At 34.2% G+C, this 21,389-nt stretch overlaps 1 protein-coding gene across 1 annotated transcript in view; it reads left to right on the top strand.

The window, feature by feature from the left end:
- DNAH8 (dynein axonemal heavy chain 8) overlaps positions 1 to 21,389 on the top strand; it is a 148,548-nt gene that overhangs the window by 95,487 nt on the left and 31,672 nt on the right. Inside the window, 17 exon segments of the mRNA XM_009283806.1 lie at positions 57 to 210; positions 668 to 832; positions 1,407 to 1,633; positions 2,021 to 2,139; positions 6,148 to 6,251; positions 7,985 to 8,161; positions 9,514 to 9,681; positions 10,884 to 11,096; positions 12,458 to 12,595; positions 12,928 to 13,055; positions 14,153 to 14,324; positions 15,134 to 15,289; positions 17,661 to 17,816; positions 19,180 to 19,362; positions 19,788 to 19,893; positions 20,756 to 21,008; positions 21,108 to 21,298. Of these exon segments, the coding sequence (XP_009282081.1) occupies positions 57 to 210; positions 668 to 832; positions 1,407 to 1,633; positions 2,021 to 2,139; positions 6,148 to 6,251; positions 7,985 to 8,161; positions 9,514 to 9,681; positions 10,884 to 11,096; positions 12,458 to 12,595; positions 12,928 to 13,055; positions 14,153 to 14,324; positions 15,134 to 15,289; positions 17,661 to 17,816; positions 19,180 to 19,362; positions 19,788 to 19,893; positions 20,756 to 21,008; positions 21,108 to 21,298 (2,810 nt within the window).

The following is a 21,389-nucleotide window of genomic DNA, read 5'->3' as shown; positions in this document are numbered from 1 at the left end:
ATAGCAGTATTCTGAGTTGTTTTGAATTAACAGGTAATGTTTCTTATTCCTCCTAGATCCTATAATGTAAGCAATCTGTCAGATGATTTAAAATTGTTGTATAGAACAGCTGGAGTAGAAGGACAAGGCATCACTTTTATTTTCACTGATAATGAAATAAAAGAGGAGTCCTTTTTGGAATATATTAATAATCTGCTATCTTCAGGCGAGGTGAGAGTCTCAACATGACAGGCAATGTACTTTAATGTACAGGAAACTGCAGAATTTGTTCCTACTATTTTATTTCTATTTGGTAATAAATTGTAGAATCAATAATGATTAACTCTGAAATATCTCCATTTTTAAAATAAGGAGTGCTCTTGGTATGGAGTTCCTTTATTTCAGTGTAAACCAGGAAAAGGTAAGGAGCTGTGATGGGTATTTCGGTAGCCTTTATTAAATGAGTATTCACTGTCCAGTCCAGGTCTGTACTCTTCCTGAGTTAGGCTTCCTAGTTTTTAATGGAGTTACATGAAGTCTAAAGCAGGGACAGATTTGGTTTTTAATCTGTCTAAACTGTATATATGCAGAGAGAGAGATACAGATGTAAACAGACAAATATTTGTAAACTCTATAATAATTATATTAATGCAATTTATTTTCTTACCCATTTTAATTTTATAAAAAGATTTCTAATTTATTTGCTCGGGATGAATTGGATGAAATCACCCAAGGATTAATACCTGTGATGAAAAAAGAGATGCCTCGGTGTCCTCCTACCTTTGATAATCTTTATGAATATTTTTTAACTCGGGCAAAGAAGAACTTGCATGTTGTCCTCTGCTTTTCTCCAGTAAGTTTTTTCGTCATAGCTGTCTTCCTTACTTCCATTAGCAAACTGTCCTATGAGGTGTGACACGATTATTCAAGCTTTATATTTTTAAGGAGATTTAAAGATGCATAAAAAGATTACTGAAGTCTGGTTATAATTGCTGAGATAATAAAAGTATGGTACAGTTGTCAGAACTTAAAAAGAAAACACTTAAAAACTGAATCACTCCTTACATGTTAAAATAATTTTTTTTTTTCTTCTAGGCATATTCTTTCCTAATACAAATCAATGAATGTATCTTTGTGAAATTCTTACTTGTTATTTGAAAACAAGAATTTAATGGAAATTAAATTAAGTTAATTGAAGTTTTAAAATATTAAGAAACATATTTTTCATGAACTCTCTTCAAATTTCATAAAATATTGAATGTTGGAAATTTAGCAAAATACTTATATAAAAGAAAAAACTGTGCAGGGTGTTCTAAGCAGAAAATTAGCAAGAAAAAAATAGACTATTTAGCTGTTTATATGAATTAAGAAATTTGATCAACCTAATTAAGTATCATATCATAAATTAACAGTGTTACTCTCTCTAGGTTGGTGAGAAGTTCCGTGCACGTTCTTTGAAATTTCCTGGTCTCATATCAGGGTGCACCATAGATTGGTTCAGTCGATGGCCCAAGGAAGCTCTTGTAGCTGTAGCCAGTTATTTTCTTTCAGAATTTAATATGGTCTGCTCTGCATCAGTTAAAACACAAGTAGTGGAAACCATGGGTCTCTTTCATGATATAGTTTCAGAAAGCTGTGAGAATTATTTCCAAAGGTAATATTTTACACAAATGCAATAATTAATCTTAAAAGTGTTGCTACAGATAGTGTTTTTTGAACTTGTGTTATATGAATCAATAAGTGTCTTTTAATGCTAATACAAAAATAAAGCCTCTGTATCAATATATGCAAATGCCATGAAAAGTAATTACTATTATGTTGCAAGTTCATTATCTTCATTCCCGCTATTCAACAATTTTTAACATTGCTTATATGGATGAAAACAATGTAATTGGAAATAAGTGTTTGCATTATGAAGAAATTTGATTTTGACTGAATTAAAGACGATTTATATAATCTTCTGTTTCATTGGAAGTAATCAAATGGCTGTACATATCAAAAATATGTGCTAAGTTGATGTTGCCAATATACTATGTTTTAGGTATCGAAGAAGAGCTTATGTAACACCTAAATCCTATCTCTCTTTCATCAATGGCTACAAAGAAGTTTATACTGAAAAGTTAGAGAGTATTAATGAACAAGCTGAACGTATGCAAATTGGTAAGCAAAATAGAGATAAACATATATTTCCATGTATGGTCTCAAATATCTGTGTTCTTAATATTAGACTACTTATTCAGTGATCACTTAAAATCAGTTCTGCTGGATCACAGTTCAAAACTGGAGGCATATGAGGACCATTTCCAAGCACTCCAGCTATCACCAATTCACAATGATTCTCTTACAAAAATGCCTCAAAGAAGCTGCCAGCTTAATCATTCCTCTCAGCATTATATTAAACTTTAACATTTCCAATTTAGCATTTGTAATAGAAAGTAGAACCTGAAATTATCCAGAGAGAGCATCTGATTTACTAGTGTAGAGAGGTAGCTCTAAACACAGTTATTAATTTACTTCTGGACTTGTCATGGAAATTCTTGCTATACAATCTGTGCGCTTCACAGTTGATTTATTTCGGATTTCTGCTATAGAATAAGTAGCTGTTACTTGTGGTCATTTTATAACTAGGGATCTGAAATACAGAACAGTATCATTGAAATGTTCTTCTAATTTTGGGTATCTGTTTGAAATGACCTAATTTTTGGCATTAGATTAGTACTTAATGGGTTCAGAATACATTTCCGGTTTCCTCTGGTTTGCATCTAGACATGCTTTTGTAAATCTACAAAGGCAACTGAACAGCTTAGGAAACTTGGTCTTTATGGGAAAAGATACTGTATATCAATCTAACAGAATAGAGAATTCTACATAAGATTTTTCATACAAAGGTAAAAGGTTGTAGCATTTAGACAATGATTAACAATGCAATTGGTACACTTCACATGAAGAAAAGAATAGAATAAGAATGTGTAGATATTTATTTTATTCAGAAACTGTTTGCTGAATTAGAGTGGACCGTAGAGGAGTAAGTGTTCCTCAATATTTTCACATTATGCAAATTTCCCTGTATGGATCTGTTGCCAGTTCTAGAAATCAGAACTTATCATTAGTTCTGCCAGAGATGAGGATGAAGTCTGAGAGCCTTGAAGATTTCTGAGGGTGGGGTTTTTTTTGTATTCTTTCTCCAGTTCTTCTATTTTCAAAAATAACTTAAAAGAAGTAACCTAAGCAGCTTCAGCACTGTCAAGAAAATTTCACGTGTAGATTTTCCTAGCCTCTCACATGATACTGTCACTAATTCCTTACGTGGTCTTCAAAACAAAATGACCATGTACATGTACATCTTCTACTGCAGCATCTTTATAACATTGATGCTTAGAAAATTGTGTCTGTCAGCTTATGGGCAATACTCATGCCAGTTAGAAAATATTCTAAATGGTTTCATTTGCATGGAAAAGATGTATCACAAAACAACAAAAATACTGGTCATCCCTGACTCCAAACGTGCTCCACTGTTTACTGCATCCTAAGGAACCTTCTCAAAAAGCTTTTTATGAATTATTTAGCTACTATCTCACACATCCATCCTTTAGCCCTTAGTCTTTCATCGCTTAATGTCAAAAAGATTTAGAAGGTTAAAAAGATTAGCCTTGAAAGTTGTTTCAGTGTGTTAGGAAATTATCCTGATATGAGATTTAAATTTTATGTTATTAAACTCAGCTGAGATAATGTCACTCTTTTCATCTCCTTGTTGAAATGTTTTTCCTGTATGTAATGATGTCTGGGCCAATTCAAGATGCTTGTAAAGCAGCAAAATTGTAAGAAATACCTTGATCAATACTGATTTCTAGAAAAGTCCCTGGCTCAAGCACATTGAAAGTAGATACTGTAGTATCTATACGAGTAACATATTTTGAAAGCTAGAAGTAATCTCTTCTGCTTTGTCACTTCGGGTGAAAAACCTTGTAAGACAGATGAGGAAAAAACTGAGATCCAATGACAATTACAATTATTTCTGAATGCTTAACATCTTGTGTCTTCTCTCAGAATCCACCTGGGGAATCCTTGGTAGAGCACCACGTGTAGATAATGTCTTTTGATATAGTACTGTGGTTCTACTAGAAGACCTCAGTTTAGCTTTGACAAAGTGGGCACATCATCCATTTGAGCAACTTGTTGCTAGATATCCTGCTAATTAAAAGTGACAGAAATTACATCCTTGAGGTGCTGAGAGTACCGTGGTTTAATATCTTAATAAAGATTTTTATAATCTTTCTATATTCACTACTTTTCTGCAGTCATCGTTCAGACAAGTTACAAAATACATTGACAAGAGATAAAGATTAGTTTGATTCTCTCTATAGGTTCAAAATATATGCTAACTTTTTAACTTGCTTTAGATAAGTTGTAGCTGATATCAGTAAGGTTCTTACATGGAGTTCTACATATGCCTCTGAAAAATGCTATTCCTGTTTCTAATTCCTAAATCAGGTATTCGTTTATGACTACAAGCACTGAAAAAAAATTATCTGCTGGCATGGTACTGTTGTAATGTTTCTTGTGATTGGAAGTTCGCAGGGGACCTGAAGAAGCTATAAAGGTTTCTTGTTTATAACAGCAATTCTTCAATTCTTATTCTGTGTTTTCCCATTCTTTGTCCATCTTTCTTTCTTCTCACTCTAGGATTGTAGTAGGGGAAGCTAATGCAGCAAAGGGTATCACTTTCCCTTTCATAGCTTCTCTTTCAGAACTTTTTTTTACAGTGAAGTGAAATAACAACCATTTTGGAAATTGCTGTCAGAGGAGTGAGAGGTGGGGGTAGAATGTTAGTGTGTGTGTACCTCTACCCCTCAGAATATTTTAGGAAGTGGCATATGTCTGGGAAAAGGAAACATTCTAAAACATCTCTCTTGTCTCCCAGTCAATGTCTTTCAGTGAATATACCTTTGAACTTTATTGTTGAGAGTGGCAAAATAATCTGTCTTTTGGCGAGTAATAATAAAGGGCCTGTAGAATGGCAGTAGCCTGATCATGAGGCAGCTGTGTCAGAAGAACAAGAAATGTGCTAGGAGAGAATGCATGTCTGTGTGAAATGTGGTATCAGAAAAGTGAAGACACATCACAGAGAAACATCGTTGTCAAATGTATAACTGCAAGTGTGCTCTGACTCTAGCCATTAGGGAGAGAGGGAGATAAGGGGAATGCTTCCAGGCGAGTTCTAAGATTTTAAGATTCAGTAACGAAGAAGAGAGGAGAGGCTAGCGAGGCTTCAGCATGCAATGTGGAGCTCAGGAATAGCCAAAAATCTGTGCTCAAATCTATGAGTAAGAGAGGAGAGAAAAAAAGAATGCATGAATGCCTGTGAAAGACTGAATAGATAATAGTTACAGAGGCAGCAAACTCATCTCTTTCTGGGCAACTGTTAGTGTAAGGCTGAACGGTCTCTATGGATGGTTGGTTCAGCACATATAAGAGCTATGATGGGACTGGCCCTAAACCACGTGAGCGCAGATGCTTTTATGTGCTTTTCTGCACTCTCTGTCACCAGGGACATGAGAGGGTAAACTCAATATGGAGGAGCTGGAGGTCACAATTTTGCTGTGACCTTTGGGTCTACTTCTGGTGACTCCACTTCTTCCCATTTCTTTCTAGAACGAAGTCCCTATTGGAAGGCAGTTATGGATCCTAATATTTATGTCATTTCCTTATGCAGTGATGCAAATGCAGTATCAGTCTGATTTTCTAATTGTCCTGTGACTTTATGACACAACATATCCTTGACACACACACACCCTGTTTTTTTTCTTTTTTTAAGAGGTCTATATAATGAGCGTAAAGATATATTTTATTGCAGCTAATGTCCCAGCTATACACTTTTAGGTACTGTTTACAGCTATAACAAACTAAAACTAAGAAGTATGGATTTCCTTTTGAAGAATCAAGCTTGTTTATAATCATTCTGCACCTTGTGTAATTATTTATATCCATGAAAAGTGAATAGTAAGCACAATCATGGTAGTATGACTGTTTACACCTACTTTCTCTCCTTTACACAAATTCAAATGAGAACACAAGGTACAAGGCATTTGGGATCTAGAGCCAGATTGTGTTATCTAACTAGGAAAAAAATAGTTTTCATTTTTCTGAATTTTATCTTTTACTTAATAGGTCTGTCTAAGCTGATGGAGGCCAGTGAATCTGTTGCTAAACTCTCTCAGGAGTTGGCTGTTAAGGAGAAGGAACTGGCTTTGGCATCTATCAAGGCAGATAAAGTAAGTACTTGAGTGTTAAATAGCAAAAGGCAGTGGATAGCATGAGGATATGTAGTGTGGTAAAGTGCTATGGCAGAATTTTCTCATAATTTGTACAAGCCAAAAAATGTGCATCGTGGTCTAAAATGAGGTTTCACTCCTCTCTTTGTAGCATGTTGATTCAGCATTTGCTTCTGAAAGTGAGGCACTTTAAGACTGCACAGAGGTTGAGTGCCTTCCTTGTTCTCCTCCCATTTCTTACCCACTCCTATAAGCATCAGGTTTCATTTTTTGTTTCATGGGTTTTTTTGTGTGCTTGATTGACGTTTATTAAATTTGGGGTTATATGTGCACTTATTTGCAAATAAGAAGTTAACAAATGATAACGGGACTCTACTCTTTCAAAATTGCTTAGAAAAAAGTTCATCACAGTTCAGTTTCATATTTTGCCTTTTACATTAACAAGGTGTCCGTGTGTTCATGAGATTGGTGGTCTGGTAGAAATCTAGTTTCCCAAATGACTCTCTGAAAAGGTATGTTAGGGAATGTATTAATGTAGGCATTCTGTTTTCTGAAAGATACCATAATACTATGATGGTGCATATTTAATATGCACTGGAGAGCAAACTTTTGGCCAGTGATGGCTAAGGGACTGCCTGCATTCTTCAAGGCCTTTTATCTCATGAGAGAGAAAATTATGACAGAAAGGGATGAAATTACACTTCTTGCATTTCAGGAGTATGACAGATATGCTGGCAGAGTTCACTTTGTTTAATACTTATATGTGATAACACATTTTGAAATAGCTCTCAGGCAGTCACTCACGTAGCCTCTTAGTTGTCAACTTTTCCAATAGGGCACTGCTTATGAGTCATCAGAAGTAGAAGACGTATGGACAAATAATAACAGAACAGACTTTTATTTAAACTATGTGTAATATTGTTCATATTCTATATATTTCTTTCTTTCCCTTAGTACTGAGCCTTATAGAAACCAGAATTGGATTTCACACAAAAAAATTGAGGGAGTTGGGGATTTTATCTGTCATTTTTTTTTCTCACAGGTGTTTGAGAGCATTATTTAAGTTCTTGTAAATGCATACAGAGTGCTAGCCTTGACCCTATAGCTGATACTGGTCAAAAAACATTCTGACACTAACTGTATGTCATGCATGCAGAAGAAAATTAAAAATATATGTACTGAAGAACCAGACACGAATGGATAACTTCATTCTGTGAATTCACGTGGGGCTGTTCTTTGAATACACTAATTAAAAGAGACTCTTTTTAGACTAAAGGAGTAATAGAGAGGCTGACCATTGGTGCAGATAGTTTGCCATCTTCCATTAGTTTTAATAGCTATACTATTTTTGTTTTTATCTGCAGAATTATAGTGAAAAAAGCAAATATTTATTGTATTGAAAAAATATAGGTTCAAATAGGATAAAAATCCATCATAGGATAAAAAACTGGCTTTAAAAGCCACTGAAAGGTCTTCTATCCATTATAAAAATAATTGATTTTTTTACTATCCAACTCCTGCTGAGAGATTCATATGATATTTCTTTGTGGGGATTCTGTAAATTGTATTAATTTTTATTCCATAATTACATAATGCCATATATATATTTAGGGTTAACTTTATATTTTTCTGTATAATAGCCTTTACCTGTCTGTTTTGTCTTGTGTCTGATAACTTAGCACTTGTTCCACCATTTTGATTTATACATTTTATGTGTTTATTATCAATTCCAGGTACTAGCAGAAGTCACAGAAAGTGCTGAAGCTGCAGCTAAAGTAAAAAATGAAGTCCAAGGCGTGAAAGACAAAGCACAGAAAATAGTAGATGAAATTGATTTAGAAAAAGTGAAAGCAGAGAGTAAACTGGAGGCAGCTAAACCAGCATTAGAAGAAGCAGAAGCTGCACTAAATGTGAATAAAATTCTTACATTTTGATTAGTTTAGCACTACTTGAGTCATCTGTGAAAGAAAGGCTAGAGCCACCAACGTGTGGTTGTCACTTGGTTTTGACTGCGGTCACCAGCTCTTCACAGTTGGTGGTCATGTCTCTGAATATTTATGGAACTCACATTTTGCTTTAAACACATAGAGATTATTTTATAGTATTTGTTCTGCTTCCACCTCAATACTTGATCATTATGAAGGTATAAATCTTTCAAAAATTTACAGGTGCCTTTAGAATTATTATTCTGAATTCAACAGAATACTTCTTGTGCTAAAAGAATGTTTTTTCTTCATACTTAACTAGTTGTATCTTTCTTTTAAGAGGAATAAAGACTGTCTCTTCCTTCACCAGAAAACGTATAATTTGGAGAGAAAGAGAAAACAGAGGGGATTCAGGGCAATCAGAATCAGGGTTAAGAAATTTGGAGGCATTGCTGCACTACATAATTTCATTATTCTGCTCTGAACAATTAAAAAGTAAAGAACTCCGGAACCAGAAATGGATGATGTATTATATTTTTAAGGCCTTCTGTTGCAGTTACCAGAATTTATGTGACAAAAAATATTGAGTGGAAAAAGCCAGAAAAGGAGCATTGTTTGCTCTTACACTGACATTTAGATAATGAGATAAATGAAACTTCCAAAAATGGTCACAAAATTCACTTATAAAATGTGTGGACTCACACATTATCCTGTGGTTTCTCTAATGTGTCTGTAACTACTCCTTCTAGACAGGTAGTGGCATGCGTGTATTTTGTAGACACAAATTAATATGCTAGTTTTGAAGTTTGCAATCATTTATTATTTTTGTATTAGTTATTGAACTAAGCAAAGTGTCAGTGATGCTACTAGAAAATGAAGTAAAAAAGTGGTATCTCATACCTATAATAACTTAAAACCCAACAAAAATAACTAAATTCATCTCAGAATAAATGATGCACTTAACCCTTAAAAATCCAAAATACTGTTTTACCAAGGAAACTCCTTTTAATTAAGTGTGATGCAATTTTACAATATACTTTTCTTCAGTCACTTAGACTGACACGTTAAATTAATGCTGCTGTTCCATGTATTTAAATTTGATTTGTGAGTGATGTCTTTAGTGTTGGGAAAATATTCTAGTCTAATATATATTAATTAAAATTATTAAAATTTCAGGAAACTATGAAATTTATTAAAGTAAGCCCAGATACTCACTTTTTTTTGTAGTACAAACTTGCCTCAGAGAAAAGTATGACAAACATTAAAATCAAGATATTGAATGGGAAAATAGAATAATGGTATTGATGCAGGATTCTGTTACATTTTTCTTCAAATAGACCATCAAACCAGTGGATATTGCTACAGTTAGAAAACTTGCAAAACCTCCTCACCTAATTATGAGGGTCATGGACTGTTGTCTGCTACTATTCCAAAAGCAAGTAGATCCAGTTACCATGGATCCAGAAAAGCCTTGCTGCAAGCCATCGTGGGGAGAATCATTAAAAGTAAGCAGAGTTTTCAAACAGTGTTTCTTACATATCAGAAATAGCAATTTGCATATCAGAGAATTTATGATGCTGTTCTCTCAAAACAGGACAGAATTTTGTAAAAACACAAACATATGGTTTTAAGATAGGCATAGTATATAAATAGTTTATTTGGTAGCAAGCAGTAGGTGAATTGCTTAGAGACTTTTGCAGTAGGAGCTTTAGATTTTCCTTGTCCTATTGCTGGCATATGACCTGATGGCAAATAAATAAATCATACCAATCATGTTAACCATACATGAGAAAAGGGCGTTCTGGAAAACCCCTCTTTCTCTTTGGGAACTTGTAGGTTCACATTTGAACAGTCTTCTGATCCTGCCAGGCTCCTTGATTGTTTGAAAGATTATTTGACTGACTGAGATAGTAGGTTTTCCCATTCTGCATTTCAGTATTCCTGGCCCAAATTCCTTGGTCAGCCATCCATCTCTTCCTTCTGGACTTTGGTCTTCTCTCAGCATACTCTTTTATTTCCATGCCTTCTCCTGCCATTCCTTAAATTCTGCTCTACCTCTATTAGTGTATTAATTTGCCAATATTATTGCCTCAATTTTTTTGTCATGCAAATGAAGAAAAATTACATATTTTGGATATGAATAGAGCTCTTGCTTTTTATTTAAGCTTTTCCAGGAATTAAGAAATTATCAAACCTTTTTATTTTCCACCAACATAATGAAATGGGATAAACAGTTATTCCATGAGTTGCCTTTAATGTGTTAAACATTTGTTAGAAAAATGTTAAAACCGATGATTTCCCTTTCCAGAAGGATTTAGATCACATTTCACAAATGCATAAGCAGGTTTTTTGGCATTCTTTAGGTAAGTTACAAATGTATCTCTGAGGCTTTATCTTAGTTCAATTTTTTTTTTATGAAATTGCTGCTTCTTAAATGCTTTTTAAATGGCAACACAGGAATATGGAAGATGGAAAGTAGATAAATAACTTTCAAGCCTAGTTACTGGAGTGTAACTGCTTAAAACTTCAAAATAATTGAAAGCATGTGGAAGGAGTTACAACTGAATAGCATACTTATTAACTGTATGAATTACCTCTTTCTGCAGAAGAATTTTAGGAACATTTTTTTAACATACTCACCTATGAACAAGCTTTTGAATGTGAAATGTGTAAATAGCTTATAAATATCCTGTGTTGTTGTTTGCAGCTTATGAGTGGCCCATTCTTGCAGAGTCTACAGCAGTTTCCTAAGGATTCAATCAATGAAGAGACAGTAGAATTACTCCAGCCGTACTTTAACATGGAAGACTACACACTGGAGTATGGTAAAAAGGTGTGTGGTAATGTGGCAGGACTCCTCTCTTGGACACAAGCCATGGCAATATTTTATGGTGTTAACAGAGAAGTCTTACCTCTTAAGGTAATACATCATCTCTTGCTTTGTGTTTGCTTTCCATGTAATTTAATTTCATTTACTTTAATAGTAGTAGGATTTAAAAAATGTATTTAGATAACTTTATTCAGACATAATTGCCTGTAGACTTTAGTGGCTAAGGATGATAAGAGCAGAGAAACCCCATAGCCTCTTCTTGATTCTAGACAGAACACAGAACAAAAAATTAGCCTAGGTTAAATTTATGTGCTCTGGTTTACCGTGTACAGTGAAAGGTGTTTTCAGTCTTTGGTTTTATTATGTTATAATCACTTTATAATTGTTTTCAAAACATTGTACCAGGAGAGGATCTTCATTCCTTCTCTAGAGAGTCCTGCAATCAGAGGTTTGCAGCTATTTTACCTTCTTCGCTTTCACACGATAACTTAGAGGGAGTGGAGGACTGGTATCTTGCCCAAATATTGGCATTCTGAAGAGATTCAGAGCTCACATCAGTAAAAGAGTTACATTGCAATAGTGGGAACCAAACTGAGTAAAACATTTTTAAGAGTCAGTTTTACTTTAGTGTGGCTGTTCTTTTAGATGTTTGTGAACATTTGAATAAAAAAAATTATCAGAGGTAAAGACCATATGGAAACTCAAATGCAGTGATTGTTACTTTTTGGATTCTAAAGCAAGTATTTAATCCCTACATGTAGCACAGTTTACCAAAAAAAAAAAAAAAAAGTAAAAGGGGAAAGCATCTGAATGGTGATTCCAAATCTTTTCCATGTTTTTTGTCACTGGTAGAAGTATCATTTACAAAAGCAACAGTCATGCTTTTGACTGATGAATCAAAAGAATTATTTGATGATTTTCCTGTGTTCAGCATAATTATCTGTTTAGGAGCAATGGGAAGATTCACTGTTTTAGGACCATGGTTTTCTAGTGGGTAAAAGCTATATTGTTAGCTGATAAAGGACCAATCTCCTGTTGTTGTGATTGTTGATCGCTACAGAATGTACAAATAAAAAAGAAATAATAAAGCATATAATCAAGCAAGAAGATTGAGTGATTGTTCCTCTAGGCTAATCAATATGTACAGGTCAGAAACCTTACTTTCTTAACCATTTTCCTGAAATGTAAATTTTTTTAAAAGAAATAAAGTTGACAATATATAGTAGGAACCTTGAGTACTACATTGTTATTTAACAAAAAAATTGTATCTGCAGTATATATGTGACATAGTTTTCAGATTAAATATTTTTAATATTTATATAAATATTAATATTAAAGTTATTTTGATGTATTATTGTCTCATGATTACCAACTAAGCAGGCTTAAAATAATTCATCAAAGTATATTCAAATCTTGCACGATTATTGTTTTAATATTTCTTCTCTTTTCAGGCTAACTTGGCAAAACAGGAAGGCCACCTGAAAATAGCTAATGAAGAATTAGCAAAGGCTCAGGAGGCATTAGATGAAAAGCAAGCTGAACTGGATAAAGTGCAGGCAAAGTTTGATGCAGCAATGAAGGAGAAAATGGTGAGATAAAAGTATTTTAGTATTACAAAAAATGCTTGCATACAATACTGTTATGTAATCAGGAATTGATACAAACGCATTTAGGGCCTGCTACCTTGAATGACATGGATGAGGTTCAGGTATAAAAATAAGAGATTTAAATCTATGTTCTCTCATATTTCCTTCTTTCTGTGAATAGGAACATATTAGAAAATAGATGCACTGAGAGTTCTCAAGAATGAGTTTTAAATAAATAAAATAGTCATAATAAATATAAGAGGATGAAAGAATATATAAAATAACTCTTCAGATTTTTGCATTCTATTATTAAGTAGGACATTTTTTAATTTTAGGACTTACTGAATGATGCAGAAACATGCAGAAGAAAGATGCAAGCAGCCTCTGTGCTTATAGATGGACTGAGTGGAGAGAAAGTTAGGTGGACTCAGCAAAGTAAAGAATTTAAATCTCAGATTAACAGGTATCAAATTAATCAGAGAAAAAACAAACAAAATACGTGTAAAAACTGCAGAGCTAGTAAGCAATTTAGTAGCTTTAATAGCTGTACTTCATTTTCCTCCTGGAAATCTTAATATAGTTACACAATTAAGTGAACTATCCTGAAATTTGAATTTTTCTCCCATAAGTGAATACCTGAGTGCTGAGTGCTTGTATTTCAGTTCAGAACAATACCTCCGATTTTGGAATTTAGTTCCAAAGGGATTATTTTTAGTGCAGTTATGTGCCTGTATTACAACTGCCTCTCCTGCCCCCCTAACACTGCACCTCATTCCAATATTTCCAATAGGCGGGAGGTAGGGATAATCTAAGGCTGATACTGAGAAGGAAAATGGAAGGATTCCTAGCCTAATACTGGATAGGGAAAGAAGCATCCCTTTTGATACTAGTTATGGCATATTTGAATAAAAGAAGGAGGCCTAGAGACCAGACAGTAACCTTTGTCCTATAGTCTGTGTGTTGAAACACGTGGGACAGTAGGCCTTATTCTGAGAAACTTGGAAACTTGGGAGTCCCCATTGTGTTGCTGTCCAAATGACAAAATGTTGAGCGGCCTAGGAGCCAGAGATCCTAGCTGTCTAGAAAACAGGAAACCCGTGAAAATGGTTGCTAAAGGTAAAGAGCCTGAAAGTTTAGGCTCAGCTTCTGTGGAATGCTTCTGTTTCCATAAATTTCCTATGGAGAGATTGGGCATTTCTGGTGATGTCTGCTCATTCCAAGAGAATTAAGTTTGTATCTTTTGATAAATATTGTATTGCAGACATATTTTTAAGAAATAAACCAATTTCTTGCTTCAGTTATGAAAGAAGGAATAGTTGTCATCAGGGCTTTATTACTTGGCAGGGTGAAGATAATGTTTTCATACAATACTACGCTTAAGTTTTGCCACAAAAATATTTTGGAAACACAAAGAAACTATTTGTTGTTCTCAAAGAGCAACAGTTCTCTCCTTAAATTGTCCTCAGAAAAGAAATCTTATGTTTCAAAAGCTGGTTGTCTAAATCAATAGAAATTGAAATTGTACATCACCTTTTAATTATGATTTTGTTCCTTTTCTAGACTTGTGGGAGATGTACTGCTGTGCACAGGTTTTCTTTCATACTGTGGACCTTTTAATCAAAACTTCAGGAAGCTTTTGCTTAAAGATTTATGGGAAGCAGAGATGAGAGCCCATAAAATCCCCTTTTCTGAAAACTTGAACCTGATTTCTATGTTGGTAGATCCGCCAACAGTAAGTTCTTGGTGCTTGGTGGGTTTCATTTTAATTTCAATTAACATATTCTGTGACTGTTAGCCAGCATTATGCTTGCTTAGAACAGAACTATAATCCCCGATATTGCTGTGCAGTGTAGTTCTTGTGGTTTCCAAATGTTCTTGGCAATTTCCACTAAACATCTGAGTACTGAGCAATGTTTAGATAGATAAACAAGTTACATATTATAAACAAGAGACATACTGGCAATTGTCTAATTGTGTAAGACGACAGTGCACTTTCAAGTATCTTATTTTGAGAACCCATCACCACAGCTATAGATCACATATCTACTAAAACAGTGAGTTTGGTTGTTAACTTTTCATTCTGTCAATATTATCTGGGTCTGGTTTCAAAAATAAACTTTATATCAAAGAGAATATTTAAAAAAGAATGCATAAAGTCTTTTCACTCAATGTGAATGTATGAGAAACCAAACAGAGGACAATGCCAGAATCTTCAAGTTTCCTTCAGTAAATATTAAGCCCCAAAAGCTCTCTTAGCCTGATTTTCTCTTAATTGATCCCAATGTTTAGTTTGGCTGTCAAGCTGCCTTCTGACTTTCTTACACTTTTAAAATATATTTTTTTAATCATTCTATATAGTTAAAAACATCCATAAAAATAGAATCCTGGAAATATTTTTCCATCTGCATTAATCACTTTTCAGCAGGTTCAGGTATGCATCCCCCTTGGCTTGATGTCCCTGTTATTTCTTAGAACAATCGTAATTGAAGGATAATTCCAGTGAGATTTTATTTCAAACTACTTTTTTTTTGTATTCTTCAGATTAGTGAGTGGAATCTTCAAGGACTGCCTGGAGATGATCTCTCAATTCAGAATGGTATCATTGTCACTAAGGCAACTAGATACCCCCTTTTGGTAGACCCACAAACTCAAGGGAAATCATGGATTAAAAAGAAAGAACAGGATAATGAACTACAGGTGAACAGTGTTTTAAAGGAATAATGTGCTGTATTATATTCCTTCAAACATTATTGCTTTAGGGTGTGTCTGCATTTGAGTCAGTGCAACTGTCATACACACATATCTGAGATAACTTCAACTTGTATGGAGACTGACAATGATGTAGATGCATCAGCAGGGAACTTGACAAGAGCTGTAAATCCCATTCAAGGACTTGGAAAAGATTATATAGTAAGTAAATACTGGCATGAAATCTAGCAAGAAGTATGAAAAAGAAGGAGGTAGCTTTGTGTTCAAAATTGGTAGGTATGTTCCCTATACAGAGGGCAAAGTGGTGAAAAGTATAGCAAGAGAGTATAATATGAAATTATTAAATGAGAGTAAATTGGGCAACTATTAGTAAGATTACAGACAAAGGCAGGATAACTTACAGCTTTGAAAATGTAGGCAAAGTACTTAAACTGATGCAGTCCAGCATTTAGAACCCAAAATGGAATTCATACATGAAATTACTGCTACAAAAGTAAATTGAGGACAACCAGTTGAAACCAAACCCAAGACAAATCTGTCTATCCTAATGTTACTGCAATTTTAATAGCTCTTTTATAGCTTAAGCCAATAGGTTATAAATGTCTGCTCATGAAATATAATACAAAGATGTTCACGTTACCTGTAGTTTGCATCACAAATGAATTTTTCACAAATGAAGTAGCATGGGAAAAGGAGCGTGCATTTTAAAACCCTTAACCTGAATGTTGCAAAATTTCACATGTCCTCCTGAATCTCAGTAAGTTTTCAGGGTTTTAGGATCTCTAGATTTTGAAGATTTTAAGTCTCTCATGAAATATAATACAAAGATGTTCACGTTACCTGTAGTTTGCATCACAAATGAATTTTTCACAAATGAAGTAGCATGGGAAAAGGAGCGTGCATTTTAAAACCCTTAACCTGAATGTTGCAAAATTTCACATGTCCTCCTGAATCTCAGTAAGTTTTCAGGGTTTTAGGATCTCTAGATTTTGAAGATTTTAAGTCTTGGAGAAAAGTGAATGTGAAGTTCTTGCTTATCATTTTATCATTAATAAAGTAAACTGTCAGAACCACAGAAAAGTTGAGGTTGTAAGGGATCTCTGAAGGTATTTTAGTCCAGCCTCCCTGCTCAGAGCAGGATCTACTAAAGCAGGTTGCCCAGGACTGTGTCCAGTTGGGTTTTGAATACCTCCAAGGATGGAGACTTCACCACCTTTCTGGGCAATGTGTTTTAGTGTCTAACCACCCTCACAATAGAGTTGTGGGAGGTTTTTTTTCTTATGTTTAAATGGAATTACCTGTATTTCAATATGTGCCCATTGCATTTTGTCCTGTTACTGTGTGCCACTAAGAGGATCTGCCTCCCTGTTCTTCATTCTCACCCACCAGGTATTTATATACATAGGTAAATACCCTTGTGAGCCTTCTCGAGGCTAAATAATCCCAGCTCTTTCAGCTTTCCTCGTATGTCAAGTGCTCCAATCCCTTAATAATCTTACTGGTCCTTTGCTGGACTCACTTCAGTGTCTCTCTTATACTGGGGAGCCCAGAACTAGACAGAGGACTCCAGATATGTGTTTCCAGTACTGAGCAGAGGGGATCGCCTTCCTCAACCTGCTGGTAATGTTTTTCCTGATGCAGCCCAGAACACTGTTGGCCTTTGCTGCAAAGGCAGATTGCTGGCTCATGCTCAACTTGTCCACCAGGACCCCAAGGTCCTTTTCTGCAAAGCTGTTTTCTAGTAGAATGGCCCTATTTCATACCTGTAGAGAAAATCTTGAAAATAATGAGAACTTTCTGAAAGTAAAAATCTAGGAAGCAATACAAAATCAGTGTTTTATTTATTTATTCATGTCTTTTGGTGATTTTATATATTATGAATCCCATTTCATGATATTTCAAACATCTGAATTCATAATATTGTAACAGCAATTCATCTGTTAGACTGAATTCAGGTTTCCAGAAAGAATTTCTCAACACTTCAAAACTAAAATTAGAAAATCTAGTCTTCAGGACATAGAAGAGAAAATTAAAAGTTAGGCATCTCTGATTTCAAAGATATATGTGACATCTTCAATTCCCAATAAGCTGTACCAGTTTTACTTGGTACATTATTACTCTTATAATGACGTTTTGCAGATTCCATTACAGCCAATCTTTCAATTCACCTTTTTATGGTACTTTTCATTGTATACACAAGAAGTATTTCTGCATAAATTGCTGCATGGTCAACATTTATTACTTTCTTTAAAATGCAACTAACAAAAACAATGAAAAATTTTCATAAATCTGTGGTTTTCATGTAAGACTTCGAAGAAATATTTTTGTCCTTATATCAATTTATAATTTACTTTTTGAGGTAACAACTTTGAATGACAAGTATTTCCGTACACACCTAGAAGATAGTCTTTCACTGGGACGATCACTCGTGATTGAAGATGTAGGTGAAGAGTTGGATCCAGTCCTTGATAATATATTAGAAAAGAATTTCATGAAATCTGGAACTTCTTTTAAGGTTAGTAATGAAACAGAAGACCTGGAATAAGTAGTTAGCTTTGTGATGAATTATATTTTACCCTTTTATTCCAAACCTCTGCTGAATCAGGTAAACTTTGTATTCAGTAGGGTAGTGTGAAGAATCAAACTGAACTAATAAAATATAGGAGACAGAGCCTCAGCTGAGTAGCAAGTTCATGAGTCTAAAATTTGAGTTTATCTACTGAAGTTACTACTGAAGATTCCAAACCGGAATCAGTTATGTTTATCCTATTGAATGCTTACAATACTTTCTATTGATTTTCAAGCAATTTCATTTTACACCCTTTAACAGAATTAATAGAATTGGAAAGATTAATAGAATTGGAACTCTTCCTAGTGTGGAGCACTGATTGCAGCAACTGCAGAATCTTTGATCTGGGATAGAACTGTTTTCTGATGGAACAAGTCAAAAAGCACAAAGTTTTATTAATAATGTTAAGTATATTCTCAACCTTGAAAAATCATGAGTCTTTCTGACCTTCATTAGACAAAGAAATCACTCCCAAATTTTAAAAACAACCCCCCTTCAAACATCCTGAAATAAAATGACGGCACATGCTGTATATTTCCATATGTATTTTTCTCAAATAATCTTAATTAACTGGCTGGGATATGAGAGAGATGGTAGACCAGATTGTTGATGATAATGAAAAGAAAATTATTGCTATTTTTGTGGACTAGTTTTACTTTGAATGTCAGAGCAAACAATATGCTTAAGGGAGTGGCTTGGTCCTACTCCTTCTTAAGCCAGGTATTTGAAGTGGCCTTGGAGGGTCATACACAGTGATCAGATTTCTTTGTGCACATGCAGCTTTCAAGTTAGACTGCTGATTTGGAATATCTTAACTTCTGTAAAAATTTCTGTGGAAAACTCTGAATAAATTTATAGTTCCTTTAGAAAGGTTCTTTAAGATCTGCTTAGTCTTAATAAATACAGAATTAATTTCCAATAATTTATGTTCCATTGTTGGATCAAATAATTTCTTTTTTTTCCTGAACACAAGAAAACAATGATTTCTCCAAAGGCCAATAGTTTCTACCATCTTCATTTGAGGTGTGATTAGAGACACAAAGCCTAAACCAAATGGTTCTGAAGCCATTAATTAGAACCCACAGTGGAAGTAATCCCTATATTTACCTGGAGGGGAATGCTACTTTTATAATGTACCCTAACTGCTACCTTTGGTCATCGATTGTTATTTTCATGAAAATTTTGAATTGTGAAATAAACTTCCTCTTTGGCATTTCAAATAATGGTTTGTTTTTTTTTCTGGTCAATATTATTGAGTTGAATAAAGCTCATTTTCCTCTGCTTAATACTCTTCTAATGTACTCCACAGGTGAAAGTTGGTGATAAGGAAGTAGATGTTATGAGTTCATTTAGACTGTACATTACTACAAAGCTACCTAATCCTGCTTTCACACCTGAAATTAATGCAAAAACATCAATTATTGATTTTACTGTTACAATGAAAGGACTTGAGAATCAGTTACTGAGAAGAGTAATTCTTACTGAAAAACAGGTAAACTAACAGTACACACAAACCATAGTGATGCTTAATTTTTTTTTATTTAACTGTTTTTAGAATGTAGGGAAAAAGAAATCTTCAAATGGAAAAAAGACATCAGCCTTTTCTAAAATTTATTTCAGATTCAGTATAGAAATTTCCAAGTAACAAAAATACACCTAGAGGATCTTCTATGTATGGCTGTCAAGATGACACAAAGAATTAAGCACAAGCATTTGGCATTGATAAGATACTTCATAAGATACTGAATAAACACTGCTTAAAAAAAAAAAAAGGATGTTATAAAAACATGTTTTAGATACCTGAAAAAGTAAAATGCACATTTCATGAACTTGAAAAATCAGGTAACTGAATTTTAAGTATGACTCATCGTTACAATCCATAAAGTGTCATGCCATTTTCTTGTTTTTTAATAATAGGAACTAGAGGCAGAACGAATTAAACTCATGGAAGATGTAACTTTTAATAAGAGGAAGATGAAAGAACTGGAAGACAATCTTCTGTACAAACTAAGTGCAACCAGAGGTTCTGTATCAGTGTAAAAGAACCCGGATTAAGCGGATTAGGCAGATTAATCTGATTCACGTTAGAACCTTTCCATACAGAAATTGATTTATCGAACCAAGATACAATAAGAGAACATCCAATGGTAGAAATTTGAAGTATGGTGATTTACCAGCATATGAGGGATTTGGTACTATAGCATGCCACTATATACAACCCTAGACACTAAGTGTTTTTAACACCTAAACAAGTTCTGTGAAACAAATAAATTTCTTGGGAGCTTTCTGCCCCTCAAGTGAGATAAGGTATCTGATCATGGGCAAATCCTTAACCCATTGAAAATGCAGAGTAAAATGGGCTAGCTTAAATGGTGTTGAAAGTCTTTTGCAGTATATTAGGAGCCTGCACATGATCAATTACTGTCTCTTTGGTGGAAAAAGGTGGTGGTAATTTCCAGCAAATCAATCAGTAAGTACTTGAGATGCATGAATACTGTTGTGTGACCGTTGCATTTAGAACCCTAAGTCTTTTTGATTTTGAGTGTACCAATCAACAGACTTTTAAATAATTGAAGCACTGTGTATGAATATGTATATTATGTGCATAAGAAAGCTGACTTCTCTAGTACATGCTGCAAAGTTGTTGGTATAGATACATTCATATTGGCATAGGTTGAATGCATTTGTTCAGCATGTTGAATATAAAAATAATTTTTAGTGTTACATATCCTGTTTGGTCTCCATTTTAAAAGCTTTCTGCAATTCAGTAAAATCATTTCCATTTGTTATCAATAATTTCTGTAATTTGGCCTTTCAATTTTTACATATATGAAGTGAAAAAAAGTTATAAAAGTGTCCTAAACATCCAATATTTCACTTTTTAGGTTCACTAGTAGATGATGAATCCTTGATTGGTGTTCTGCAAACAACTAAGCAAACAGCTGCTGAAGTAGCTGAAAAGTTGTCTGTGGCAGCAGAAACTGAAGTGAAGATTAACACTGCTCAGGAGGAATATCGACCTGCTGCTACACGTGGAAGCATTCTTTATTTTCATCTTATAGAAATGAGCATGGTCAATAATATGTATCAAACTTCACTGGCTCAGTTCTTGAAGTTATTTGATCAATCCATGGCCAAGTAGGAAGACACAGATTTTTTTACTATTCAGATCTTTGTCTTTCCAATGTATTTGCTATTATTAACATGCTTTCTTTGTGCTTTGTTTTCATGATTCAGATCTAAGAAGTCTCCTTTACCTCAGAAAAGAATCTCAAATATTATTGAGTATCTTACCTTTGAAATTTACTCGTATTCTGTTAGAGGCTTGTATGAAAACCACAAATTCCTCTTTACCCTCCTCCTGACATTAAAAATTGATCTTGAGAGAGGACACGTGAAAAACAGAGAGTTCCATGCACTCATTAGGGGTAAGTTTAAAAAATAGTGTTATATGTAGAGCTAATTTCAACTTTTTAAACTTTTATACTATTTCAGAGTATGATTTTTTTGGCTGCATGG

The sequence above is a fragment of the Aptenodytes forsteri genome, unplaced genomic scaffold (assembly GCF_000699145.1).
Source record: "Aptenodytes forsteri isolate BGI_AS27 unplaced genomic scaffold, ASM69914v1 Scaffold309, whole genome shotgun sequence".
In the NCBI taxonomy this organism is placed as follows: Eukaryota; Metazoa; Chordata; class Aves; order Sphenisciformes; family Spheniscidae; genus Aptenodytes; species Aptenodytes forsteri.
The sequence above is the reverse complement of the archived record's forward strand: the minus strand, read 5'-3'. Positions and strand labels throughout refer to the sequence as shown.